Source organism: Lolium rigidum, chromosome 3 (genome assembly GCF_022539505.1).
Source record: "Lolium rigidum isolate FL_2022 chromosome 3, APGP_CSIRO_Lrig_0.1, whole genome shotgun sequence".
Classification (NCBI taxonomy): Eukaryota; Viridiplantae; Streptophyta; class Magnoliopsida; order Poales; family Poaceae; genus Lolium; species Lolium rigidum.
In genome coordinates, this window is record NC_061510.1 from 39174161 (window position 1) to 39187933 (window position 13773).

The 13773-nt window shown below is 44.0% G+C and overlaps 1 protein-coding gene and 1 long non-coding RNA gene across 2 annotated transcripts; both read left to right on the forward strand.

Moving 5' to 3' along the window:
- The first annotated feature begins 2725 nt into the window (after positions 1–2725).
- LOC124695716 lies at positions 2726–5696 on the forward strand. Its single transcript, XR_007000580.1, has 5 exons — positions 2726–3072; positions 3172–3293; positions 3461–3550; positions 3628–3826; positions 5320–5696. It is a non-coding gene; the product is annotated as an uncharacterized LOC124695716 (long non-coding RNA).
- A 6859-nt stretch (positions 5697–12555) lies between these two features.
- Positions 12556–13496, forward strand: LOC124695718 (expansin-A25-like). The gene is made up of 3 exons (XM_047228537.1): positions 12556–12679; positions 12788–13109; positions 13184–13496. Exons 1-3 carry the CDS (start codon positions 12556–12558, stop codon positions 13494–13496), a joined length of 759 nt encoding a protein of 252 aa, XP_047084493.1.
- Positions 13497–13773: the final 277 nt, after the last annotated feature.

Below are 13773 nucleotides of genomic sequence, written 5' to 3' on the forward strand. Positions count from 1 at the left end.
GTAGAAATTTTTGTCAGAATTTTTCAACACTTCGAAATATGGGTTTTTAGTAGAGGAAGCATACACACCTGGGAGCCGAATTGAATTTCCGCTAAATAATATTGTACTTTATATGATTTCTTAACAGACTCTCTTGGCAAGGAGATAGAAAGAAAATTATATATCAACTAGCTAAATGAAGTATTGTTTTTTTTTGAAAGGAATGCAGTAGGGAAAACCCTACATCAAATCTTTTTTTAATAATTGAAACGTAAATCTGCGTCCGCGAGGAATTAAACCTGGGTGGCTAGGTTATACATCCATTTCTTTAACTAAATGAAATGTGGTTTGCCCAACCAAAGATCAAGAAAGGCTTGGGATTAATGACTTTGAGGTATAGAATAGACCTCTTCTACGTAAATGACTTTTAGGCTTCCTACCGAAGATGGTGTATGGCAAACCTTTTTAAAAGGAAAGTACACAGGCTCAGGTACAATGTCCCAAGCTTATTGAAAACTAGGGTGACCAAGAAATACTTCATTACATATGGTTCATTCGTAATTAAGGATGACACGGAAATTAGGTTATGCGAGGATAAATAGTTGGATAACGTTACACTCTGGAAACTATATCTAACTCTATATAACATTGTTCGTCACAAGGGTGATACAAACACCATATGTTGGAGTCATCCCCATCAACTGTGTCGTTCTAAAGAGATCTTCTTGGTCCTAGTTTTTCATTGTGGAATGCTTTGCTGCAACGTTTTTCTTTGGTTCAATTGATGTAAGGGACCGATGAATTTCGATGGAATCTACAGGAGAGTGGTAAATTCTCTGTAGACTCCATGTACATAGACTAATCCAGCCCATGTACATAGACTAATCCAGCCAGTTGGTGCTAGTTGATAATAATTATTATTTTTTGGAACATGAAGATTCCGTTGAAGACTAAGGCTTTCGTGTGATATCTTCGTAGAGGAGTAAACCCCACCAAATACAACCTTATAAAACAAATGACACGAAAGTTCAAAGTGTGTACTGTCAATCTGTCATCACGATGATACTAACGAACACTTATTCTTTTATTGAATATTTACTAAATCTATATGGTCGGTCATCTAAATAGGTTCTACCATGTGTCCGTCACGTAGTGTTGCTAATATTTTTGGCAATAGACATGCTAAACGGTGTGGATCATATGTTTAAATTAGTTATTATTTCGGGGTCGCTAGCCGTTATTTGGTTCTTTGGCCATGTAGAAATAATAAGATTTTTAATGATAATTTTTTTCTCTTATGCAAGTCATCTACCGACGCATAGCTTTGCTTCGTTCATGACCATCTCTACAACTTGTGGAAAATCCCGATCTGTTTACAGACATGTTTAAATGATTGGTGGACACAATGAGCAATATTATTATCCAACATGGATGACTGACATAGTCTTTGAATTGTTTCTCCATGACCTTAAGCGTTTATACAGTTTCTCTTTTGTTACCTGCATTGCATCTCTCTTTTATTTTACGTTCATCTATATTTAAGCAGGTGTGTACATCCTAGTTATGCAAAAAAACAGATATAATATTTAAACTTTAAAATAATAAATCGCCTTTTATAAAAAGAATAAAAATACAAAGGATGTCGCACCGTTCAGGTTTTGAACGGTCTCTCCCTCAAACCCTATTGTCTTACACCTTCACTCAAGTCAGATGACTTTAGATCAGTGACATGCAGAGTCACCAGATGGAGGGCCCACATGTTAGCCACTCAAAGTTAGACTTATGTTAGAGAATCTGGTTCATAATTTCTATCCTACCGATTATATATGGAGTGAGGTTGGGACCATGAACGTTAGATGTTGACCATCCATTATCTACACTACTTAAAAAGGAGGAACATGTTCCTTATTCTGCCACTACAACGATACGTTCGTCGTCGTCCCCCTCCCTCCGCTCGACCGCACGACGCCAGATGGGCCTGGCCCATCTTATCCCACCCAACACATCTCGTCACCAAGTCAACCTAAAAATACCTAATCCCTAGCTGCCCCATCCATCCACCCACGCCATCAGCAGCCGACGGGAGGGAACACGAGATGGCATCAGGCGCTCTTCCCCTGGGCGTGCTTCTCGCGCTGCTCTGCGTGGGTGCCGTGCGCGCCGCGGACACGGTCGCCGTGGGCCGCCCTCTCACCCTTGGCCAGACCCTCGTCTCTCACGGCCGCAAGTTCTTCCAGCCTGGTGAGTCCACGATGCATATCTGCAGGAACGGAGCTGCCTTGACAGTCGCTGGTGTCGGCTGACACCCATAGAAAATACAAATTTCTTCACTAATTTGTATTAGCCATTGTTAATTTGTAAAGAATGACACCAGTGAGCTGGAGAGATTATAGTGCTGACCCGAGTGGTAATTTTTCTAGCTTCGTCCCTGCATATCTGCATGACATTGCTCGACCGTGTATGTTCGGTGTGATGTGATACTTATCGCTATGTTCCTTTTATTTTACGCCGGACGGAGGAGCCGCCGGAAGCTGCTACATGGGAATCTGGTACCACAACATCGCCGTTCAGACGCTGGTTTGGGTGGCCAACCGCGACACGCCGGTCTCCGATCCATCCTCGTCACGGCTCGCCATCACGCCCGACGGCAACCTCGCTCTATTTGACGGCACCGGCTCAATCGCTTGGTCCACGAAAGTTAACACCAGCTGCTGGACTGGGCCAAACCAAAACCGAAGGTCTTGCTTGTGCACGTGCGGCCTCCCGCAAATCCGATTGGCGACGAGGCGGCCGTCTACGAGGAGGAGGGATCTGCGTTTCATGGATTGTACGGCAGCGGGCAGGCAGCCGGGTCCGCTCCGGAGGGCGACGAGGCGACCGTCTATGAGGAGGAGATCTTCGAGCGGAGGGTCTAACCAGCCTGGCGACGTTGGGGAGGAGGATGTCTACAAGCAGAGCTTCCCGTTCCAAGCGGCGGCGGCGCGGCACAGGTCTCTCACCTCCCATCGCGACATCAACCATCGAGACATGGCCTGGTACAACACGGTATGCTAGCCACTTCGCCAGAATTCCATCGGCGCATACTGCACCCAGGTACGGGTTTACAATCATACATGTCCTTTATTCTTTCCTCTTCCAAATTTCTTGACCTTGCGTCACTGGTGTTTCTTATTAAGATTTTTTTTGATGTAGATCAAAGTGATTCCTTTCCGATAGATGAGCTGAGTTTCAGGTTTCATTGCAAGAATAGGCTGACAAGACCTGCTCCGTTATGCACTTATTCCAGTGTTGATTGAACAAACAAACGTGGTAAGGTATAGTTGAGAGAGAAAAGCAATCACATTAATAATTTGATTAAAAATCACTATGTCGTCCATAGTTAGAATTACAGGAAATAGTCAGTTTTTATTTGCACTTTACTCTGCTTTGTAGATAATCCATAATTATATCATATGGATCACATACTTATATTACGTATTAGGTATACTTTATTTTGGGGGAAGAAAAGGAGAATGACATTTTATCATGTAGCAAGACGAAGACACTTGAGCATGATTCCCTGCTCAAAATCGTAAGTTGTATACAAAATTATGGTTCTCTGGTACACTATTCAAGGTGCAATGGTGACGATGCCGTTCCCTGGTGCAGATGCCTGGCATCATCCACTGCGAGTTGTTTGTGGCAGCCTCGGCGCGCTGAACTTGGCCACGGGCAATGGCGACGATGTCCTTCCCCAATGCGGATGTCTGGCACCGTCGACCGTCGTCGCGGGTTGTTTGTGGCGGCCTTGGTGCCGCACCACGGCCATGCCCGCATTACAGATCATGTCTACAAAGTTTGTTACCCAGTGTAGTATACAGCTTGTCGCTCATTTCTTCTTTAGCTGCTCCTAATTACCCTTTCTACCATGTTCATGTTTTGTGTTCAATTCCTTTTTTTTCATACTTGTGTTTTTTTGCGAATATTTTATGCTTTACGATTCCAGCCCGGTGTGTACTTCTAATGAAAATTATTCTTTGGGCGGTCATTAAGATCCATTCCAATTTGTTGAAGCTTTGAGAAAATGCGTGAAACATGCAAAGTCAACAAAGAAGATGTTTTTGGAGAACCCGCAGGAGCTCTGCGCGTCTTAATATTAAGCATCAGGGGAAAAAGACATGTACATGAAGGATCCAGAACAACCACTTTGTGGCAACCACCTCCGAGGTCTAAGACCCCTGGCTAATCTACTCAATTTCTCTCAAAGACCCACGTCTACACCTTTGCCAGGCTAGCCACTCGCTATCTACTACCTCCAGAAGGGTGTGCGCCGGCATGTCGACACGGTCAAAAATCCTGGCGTTGCGTTGGAGCCAGATGGACCTGGTAACTAGCAACACCAAGGAGTTGAAACTCTTGCGGTCCTTGGGTTGGAGCCGCTGCTCGGCCTCCGGCCACCAGTCGATGATGACGCTGTCCGCAAGAGGGGTCAGATGCTCCCAGAGACGACGCTGCAGGAACCTGAACCAGATCGCACGCGCGTATCGGCATTGGAGAAGGATGTGGTTGAGGGTCTCATCCTCAATGCCGCATAGCGGGCAAGTTAGGTGGCAGGCGAGGCCATGTCGAGCCATGCGGTCTGCCGACCAACATCTTCCGCGCAAGGCTAACCAGCCGAAGACTTTGAACCGCAAGGGCGCGAACGTGTTCCAAAGTTGAGCCGCACCAGGGAGAATTGTCCGTCCGAAGAAGAACGCCTGGTAAGCCGATCGAGCCGAGAAAACCCCTGCAGCAGTCCACTTCCATCTGAAGCTGTCGGCATCGCCTGAAGGATTCACGCGGCGCACCGCTTCCCAGAGTCTGAAGAACTGAACCGTGGCATCGACGGAGAGCACGCCGGCAATGCCGCGGGTCCAAGCATCGCCAACAAGCCCGTCTCGAACAGAGAGACTGCGTATGATGGACGGTCGGACCATGCTGATAATCTCCGGAGCGATACAGCCTGCCGCTAAACCCTGGAGCCAGGGGTCCTGCCAGAAGAGGATGGCGCTTCCTGTCCCCACAGAGATCGCGGTGGATGCGTTGAAGATGTCCAGCGCAAATTCACGACAGGCTGTTCAAAGGAGATGTTCAAAGGATCCACGACAAAGTGAACCAAATCCACAATGAAGACTTCACTAAAAGCACAAATTATGTTTGCAACATGAGGGATTGTCTCACAGATTACCATACTACCTTTAAGTCACCTAAGAAAATTCCACGTGTCTGCAACACCTTGTAAGAATATTAGTTGTGTTGATCATGTAACTTATGTATTCAACAAATATATCATCCATCATCATTGAAATGCTTGCTTTGCAGGTTTAAGATTGAGGTACTGAAAGGTGCTAGCTTGTCAAGCAATTACTGCTCTACCTGAAGGCTGCAAGCCCCATGTGAAGAATATTTTTGAGCAAAATTTCCTTGCCAAGCTACATGAAACAGATTTCCGAAACACACTGCAATGTGTAAAAGTGGTGAAGGTATTGATTGGGCTATGGCTGAAGCCCTTGATTTTGCATCACCCATAGACGAAGGCAACCATGTTAGGCTAAGTGGACAAGATGTGCAAAGGGGATCTTTTAGTCAACGACATTTGCTTCTACATGACCAAGAAACTGGGCCGAAGTACTGTCCATTCGATCATGTTATGGTGAATCAAAATGACGAGCTGTTCACTATTAGCGCAAGAGCCAAGTATGCTAATGAAACTATTACTTATAAGTTATATCATCATACTGACTGTTGTGATATTATCTAGACTTGTTAAAATTGGAGGTTTCTAAGATCATTCATGTTTCCCTGGTCTTTATTAGAGAATAATGGAGAAATTATATTTGGTTCTGCAGGATTGTTTGGCCTTCTCCGCTGTGGACTATATTTGTTCAGTATAGCTTATTTAAAACAATAAGCTCTACTTTTACTTGTTGTCTTGACGGTCCAATATCATAAGTTGTTGTCTTGCATATGCAACCTTAGCTTGTTCCTGCCTATTTTGTGATAGCTCTTGTTTTACCTGTAATAAGCTTCAACTCGAATAAGAAGCATAATTTGCTTTTCTTGTGTTTGAGGACAAAAGTTGGCTATTGGACATCACTTTCAGAATTTCATGTTTCTTGGGTTTGAATTGGTTTACTTCATGGAGAACCCCAATTACTGTCTCTGACTTATTTTTTTTATTTTGGCATTTTTGGTCCCTGTCTGGGTGTCGTGTTGCATGGCAGTTAATAATTGGTTTTTGCTAATGCTTTATTTAGTAGTTATGGCCTGAACACTTTTTTAGGACTGAACTCTTTCGTTCTTGCTTAGGTGCTTTATTTAGTATTTATGGCCTGCAGTCGGTGCTCCCGGATGGATACCTCGGCAACACCATCTTCATGGCCACGCAGCTCGCCGAGGCGTGGAAGGTGAATGGCTCGCTGGCGGACGGAGCAACAATGGTCCAGGTGGAGCTGGAGAAGATGGACAACGAGTACTGCCACTTGGCGCTTGACAACCTGGAGGTGGAGCACGCCTCCCGCTTGTTAAGAATTTGTTCTCGCTTCCTGGTGGTTTGGTTATCTGATAATAGGTATGCATTGTGATTGTTGAGAATTTCAGCTTAACGTTGTATGGGTGCTCGATTCCACTCAGCACTACAACCTAGAGATTTCCATACACCATTGACATTTCCTGCAAGGGAATGGGTGATTAACTGATTATCTGTCAACGTGATGTTAAAATGTGTAAAAAAATGTTATGTTAAAACAAGTGCAGAAATGGGGATACTGTTGGGATTCTACTGCTGCTGCAGTATCTGGGTGTTTGTCACTGCCATGGTCACCGTTGACGCAGGTGAGTAGCTATGAATATTGCCAGATGAATGTTAGGTTTTTCACTGACGCCGGAATTTCTGCTTCAACTTCAAAGAAAGACAAACCATTTTTATCTACAAGGATCTTATGTACGTGAGAGGGTTTACTCAAAATTAGGTAGGCAAATTTATCAATTATCACAGAAGAATAGAGTGTTATGGATATTTTACTTCAGACAATTTATGCTCTCTGGTTTCTCCCCAACATATAGTATTACAGTGGATTCATCAAATATGTCGCCATCCTTTTTGTTGTCTCTTAAGATGCTTTTTTCCAATTAGTTCATAATATTTTGGTTTGAGAAACAACCTGTAGGATATTCTTAATTTTATGTTATTGGTAGTATGTCTTTTCTATTCAGGAATGTGAGATATTGACTTTTGACTATCAAGATTATATAAACAAAAGTGTACTTTTTTTCTTTGCATTGCTTCTTTCGCACACACTAGGGAGTCCGGATGATAATGTAGTGCAACAAGGACACGGAGTCTGAATGATCATACTCTGCAACAAGAACACATAAACATTGGGGTTGGGGAGGTCTCATGAGAAGGCATGGAATGATGAGAAACAAGTGTAGTGTAGTATCCTAGCGAGGCACCGGTAGAGGACAAGACATCTTGCGAATTTCCAATTGCCTCCAGAGATGAAGAAAACATGTCGGGAATTGTAATATAATCACAAACTGCGAGCACATCATGTTTTACACGTGTGTTTTTGTGTGTGAATTTACCTATATAAATATTTATTTATCTTGCTAGGTGGAGTGAAATAATGCAAGGAGTCATAGTTGTCGCATCAACAAGCAATGATGCAAAATAGGATGTTGACGGACGAAAGTAAAAAAAATGGCTTTGTGATCATCAAGAGAATCAATAAACAATCTGAGACTGACTAAAAATATATTATTTTTTCCCGTGGCAACGCACGGGCATTTGTACTATCTTAGAAATATGAGCAAGATTAAGAAAAAATAATCAAACAACTTATACACATACTGACATACACTACATTTCCCCTGGTGTATATAGATTAGATTGGGTAATCTTGCAAATCTCTTCATGTTTACAAATATTGTCATTAGAACTCGTCGACCAGCAAGTAAAACAAACTAAAACAGGGCAAACAAAGAGATACAAACAAAGAGAATTATTCTCCGACTAATTATGATGTAAAAAAACGTCAATTACTACTTTTTTTTAAATGAGGAAATAACTTTGTGTGTCCGATTACTTACGAAGAACACTGTTGCCGAGTTAAGTATGAAAAGCCAGCAATACATCTAGGGCCAAGCACACTCTAGTAATGGCGTGCCCAACACAAGAAGCTACACCAACTACCAATAGAGTCACTCGGTAAAACTAGCGGACCGACAACTAGTGTAGGAGAGAAGAAGTCATATTAGATTACTTATAATGAGAGTAACATAGGTAGTAACATACACATATAAACAATGTCAACTAAGTATTTAGATGTCATGGCATGTCATTAAATGAGGATATAGATGCTTGTATTAACTAGCTATGTTACCATAACATCACATTTTTCAACATAAGATGAGTCTACAACCTACTCCGTAATAAATATGACTTTACATGATACTATACATATGTTACTAACCGCTGTGAAGGTAGTAACATCGATTAGTAACATGTGCATGTTACTATTCTATGTTACTTCCCACTATGACTAGTCTTAGGCTGATGACTCGTTTCCAGAGACGAAGCAAACACTACATAAGATTATGTGCTCATTATTTCTCCCGACAAGGGACGACCAACATTGATGTCAACCCCATCACCCACATAGCACAAGATCAATATCGCCAACGCTGAAAAACTCTTGGTGTGCCCGTCACAACATCCCACCGCTCCACCTCACCCCGCGCTGACCCACGTTCTGATGCCTCTATCCGATGTACCACCCTCCTCCGCCGAGTTTCAACGTGGCACATGAGTTGGAACTCGTAAAATCAAGTTGCACATCACACAATGACCTTGTAGAACATGCGACCCGAGATCGCCACAACTGCTAAGATCATCTACAAAGACTTCTTGTTGTGCAGCGCAGTTCTCCGAGTACCTTCTTGTTGTGAGTTGAGGGTGATGGACCGGCCATGCTTGGGCTAGTGGATGATGAGACATTGTTGCGTGAAATCCTTCACTAGTCGATGGACAAAGCCACATATGTAAAGCTAGTGGGTGTTGTTGCCTTCTTGAAGGTGTCATGGGTGCGCCGTGATCTTCTCCTTTATCAAGGTACCACCAGCGAAACTCTAGATCCTCGAGGATCAAAAGGTGGTGTCTCTTTAGCGTCACTTCTCTTTTTAGGGCATCATGTTTTCGGATTTACCTCATATCTGTATCGGTTTACACGATATGGCACATTTGGAAGGAACGCGACGAAGATTTTTTCTGGACAAGTCAATGCCAGCCACAACTATGGCAAGCTTGATCACATTTGACATAGAGTTGCTTAGTAAAGTGAAGTGTAGATCATGGCATTATCCTGAGCACGTTCATTCTCTTTGTTTGTTTTTTTTTTGTCTTAGCCTGCAGGTGAGTTGTTTTCATATAGATGCACTTGTGTTCCATCTTCTTTAACTATTGGGGTTTTCCTTTCCTTTTCTTTAATGCAAAAGTAGAAATCCTACTTTTTCGGAGGGGTAAAGCTCTCTTTATTACTCAACAATCATAGGTACAATACAAGTATATGGGGTTTGCAGGAACCACAAGCGACGACCATTCAGTAAATCTAAGAGAGCTAAGAGAGCTACGAGCTAAGTCATGCGCATGAACATTCGATGATCGGCTTCATGAGTGAAGATAACTTCCATGAAAGCTTGTTTCCACTACTGATTTTAGTAAGGATATAAACATATTTAGCAAACACTAATTTCTCAAGCATTTGTCACCTCTAGACAGCCAGATGATATCAAAAACCTTGATAACTGCAGACCAATAGCCAGCGCAAGGCCTTCACCATAGGCAATGGCTTCAAACGTTGCTGGGTTGGATATATTAGGGAAACCTAGGGCGGATGACCCAAACGAGATCCATCATGTCTCCTACATATATATTTCAGCCACAACCCCATGTTGGTCAGTCCGAGACACCGATTCAACCACATTGATCTTTGCATAGTCCCCTAAAGGTGCGGTCCATCTCGTTGCCCTAGGTTGAACATGTCGATCAGTCAGCCTTGCCCGTGGTGGTGTGAAGCACTAATATTCAGGTTTGCCATGAATTTCTCAATGATTTTAAAATTCGAGAACGGACTCTGGAATAATTCTTCATGGATGGCCTTGTGACGAGCAGACCAAACAGCCCCTCAATGCAACAACGATGTGAACGAACTAAGCTTAAGATAAGGATTCAATCAAAAAGAAGATCCACTCCTTAGCACCTCGGCACTGGTTAATGGATATGTGACCTACAAATTCATCATGAATTAAAGCCCAAACACTGAGTGACATTGCGCAATACAACAGAGAATGCCTCCAATCATCATCAGCAACGTGGCACTGCACTCAGCGATGACAACCATGTTTCAATGGTGCCTAACTAAATTTATGGGTATACTCGGATGATCCAGTCTCCAAAGGAAAGCATGGATTTTGCTAGATACTTTGACCTTACACATCTTGCACCATAACTTCTGTTGACTAGTAGAGGAAGAGCTAGACTGTCTTTGCTCTGACCAATCTTATCAAACCTTCATCGTATGAACCAATGCTTGATAAGCAGAGCATAGAGTAAATAAACCCGTCTTCTCAAACTGCCAAACCCAAAAATCCTCTTGTGGCGTTGTACAAACTGGAATGGATTTAATTGCCTCAATATCCATAGCTATAAAATGTTGCTCCAAGATCTCATTGTGCCACGTACATGATGAGTGCTCAATCAGTTTAGAAACCAAAATAGCGGTGTGCGGCGCATGCAACGATCAGTAACATCCTGGCACCCCTAGGGATGAAGTTGTCCCACCACATCCTGGTTATAGCTCCATTGCGATACGTTTAATGAAGCCAAGCTTCAAGGCACCAGGTCCCTCTAAGACAGCTCTCCAAATCGGACTAGGCCGACCACCCAAATATGGTTGCATAATGTCACCATTCGGAAGGTAAGCTGCCTTTAGTATCCTAGCGCCGAGTGAATTCGGATCATCTATAATTCTCCAGGCATGTTTGGCTAATAGGGCCAAGTTAAACAGTTCAGTATCTCTAAATCCAAGGCGTCCCATAAACTCAGGAATTATCATAGTATCCCAAGATATCCAAGAAGGTTTTCGCTCTCCATGTTTGCTTCCCCACTAGAAATCTCGCAAAAGAGTAAATTTTCTTGCTTAAACCCCTAGGCATTTTTTAGAATCAAATTTGAAACACACACGGAAAAACAAAGAAAAAGAGAAATTTACCATCAAAAGATGAGCAATTATCTTCCTGTGCCTTTAAACGGTCTTGGAGAAGACATGTATTGTACCACCCTCTAAATGATAGCATGATACCAATCCTCAAAATTCAGATGTTTAAGTTTATAAAAAAATCAATATTATGAGTGTTCACAATATGCATATGTTCACACATCCCTAGAATTTTTATAACCAAATTTGGAACAAAAAAAAGACAAATTGATATGTGAATAGTGTCATTTATGCTTTTATCTTTTGTGACACTATTTATGTGGGATTTATCTTATTTTCTTTGTGTGTGTTTCTAATCTGGTTCATGAAAATTCTGGGGGATGTGAATACACACCTTGTGAACACTCACATTTTTTTCTTTTTTTTAGAAACTTGAAATTTTGAATTTTTTGGACTGGTGTCATGATATCAATTTAACGGTGGTATAGTACTTCCGTCTCGTGAAAGTTGTCTTAGATTTGTTAAAATTTAAATATATCTAGACACCATCTAGTATGCAGACACATCTAAATTTAGACAAATCTAAGACAAGTTTTGTGGATGGAGGGAGCATAGATATAGATATATTCTCATGTTCTTTATCATTAAAAAAGAGATGCTGTCAACTAGACGAAAAAGTACGGGCACTAAACCTCTGACTCTTTCTTCCAGCTTTGCGAATGATTATAGGCATTTCCTTTCCGTACGTACGCGGTGAGGTAACCAAATTAGCACGTACTTGCATGCTTGTTTATCCACCTCCCAGTCCATGGTGCATGTGATGACATCGCTGGCGCTCACGGCCTCATGTTCATCGGAATTTCCTTCGTCGTATTCGAATCCTCACCCTTAATTAATCTGCCAACCCCACATACGAGAGACGAAAGGAATGCCAAATCACTCCCAAAATACAGTTAACTATGCAATTAACTATAGCATCATATCGGAGTACAGATCCATTTCTAGCCTGCAAGTACGGAGCTACTACTGCAGATTATGGAACATGCAGCTAGCGTCCAAGAAAGATGTTATCTTGTCACTGCATGCTAAGTTAGTTTTCAGGGGGAGCTTCGTAGAAGCCAGGATATGGATCGATGCCATGTTCTCTGTCATTCCCTGACAATTCTCGTCCCTTGGTTCTCCTATATATACTGTACCGCCCTACCTTCACTGGAAACTCACCAGTACGGCAGTACACTTCGCCTGAATTGACTTCGCTCCGACTTTGCACAGTTCTGTGCCTCCCTCGATCTCCCCCGTACGTAGCTGTAGCCTGGAGTGTTCACTGCCCTTCTCAACTGAGATGGACAGATTGCTCGCACTGTTCGTCGTCGTCCTAGTTGCTGCCTGCTTTGCGCCGGCGCGGGCAGGCTGGAGCCAAGGATCGGCCACGTTCTACGGCGGAGCCGACGCCTCTGGGACAATGGGTAAGCAACGCATGCAGCTTAACTGTGTCGCCATTTTGATTCTGCTAGTTCTAGTTCTTGATAGACATGGTCATAGTTCTTGATGTTTGTACGTGTGCGCATATGCAGGTGGCGCGTGTGGGTACGGGAACCTGTACGAGACGGGGTACGGGACGAGCACGGCGGCGCTGAGCTCGGTGCTGTTCAACGAGGGCGCATCGTGCGGGGAGTGCTACCAGATCGCGTGCGACGCCTCTAAGTCCACGTCGTGCAAGCCGGGCGCCGGCGCGGTGACCATCACGGCCACCAACGTCTGCCCGCCCAACTGGGCGCTCGCCAACAACAACGGCGGCTGGTGTAACCCGCCGCGCGCCCACTTCGACATGTCGCAGCCGGCATGGCTGAACATCGGCGTCTACAAGGCCGGCATCATCCCAATCCTCTACCAGAAGTAAGTGGCCGGGATGCACCTACCTACGCCAACTAACATCATTTATACTGATGCTGTTGCTGACGACGATGCAGGGTGAGGTGTTCGAAGCAAGGAGGGATCAGGTTCACCATCGGGGGTTTCAACAACTTCGAGCTGGTGATGATCTCGAACGTGGGAGGTCCCGGGTCCATCCAGTCGGTGTCGATCAAGGGGGAGAAGACGGAGTGGATCCAGCTGACCCGGAACTGGGGGGCCAACTGGCAGTGCAACGCGGCGCTGGTCGGCCAGCCGCTCTCCTTCGCCGTCACCTCCACCAACGGAGAGACGATCTACATTAACGACCTTGTGCCGTCCTGGTGGAAGTTCACCATGACATTCACCAGCAACCAGCAGTTTACCTACTAGTAGTGTAGCTAATTCACTACAGGAATGGACGCATACGCCGACGGCCAGCTGCCCTCGGCGTAGCCATGTTTGGCCCTCGGCGTAGGCTACGCCGACGGCAGCCCTCGGCGTATGGCGTCGGCGTTTAGGTCCCTCGGCATACACAACATTGCCGTCGGCGTAGCCCGGCCCTCGGCGTAGCACGCTACGCCGACGGCAAAACCGTCGGCATACAAATTTGAATTTTCTTTTTTCCAAAAAAATATTCAAAAAAAAATTCGAAAAAAAAAATTTATAT

What these genes read in the sequence shown, in the direction of transcription:
- LOC124695718 (XM_047228537.1), top strand. Translation starts at nt 12,556, where the DNA reads ATGGACAGATTGCTCGCACTGTTCGTCGTCGTCCTAGTTGCTGCCTGC. An exon ending in CGACGCCTCTGGGACAATGG is followed by an intron (nt 12,680 to 12,787) that starts GTAAGCAACGCA and finishes GCGCATATGCAG; the next exon opens with GTGGCGCGTGTGGGTACGGG. An exon ending in ATCCCAATCCTCTACCAGAA is followed by an intron (nt 13,110 to 13,183) that starts GTAAGTGGCCGG and finishes ACGACGATGCAG; the next exon opens with GGTGAGGTGTTCGAAGCAAG.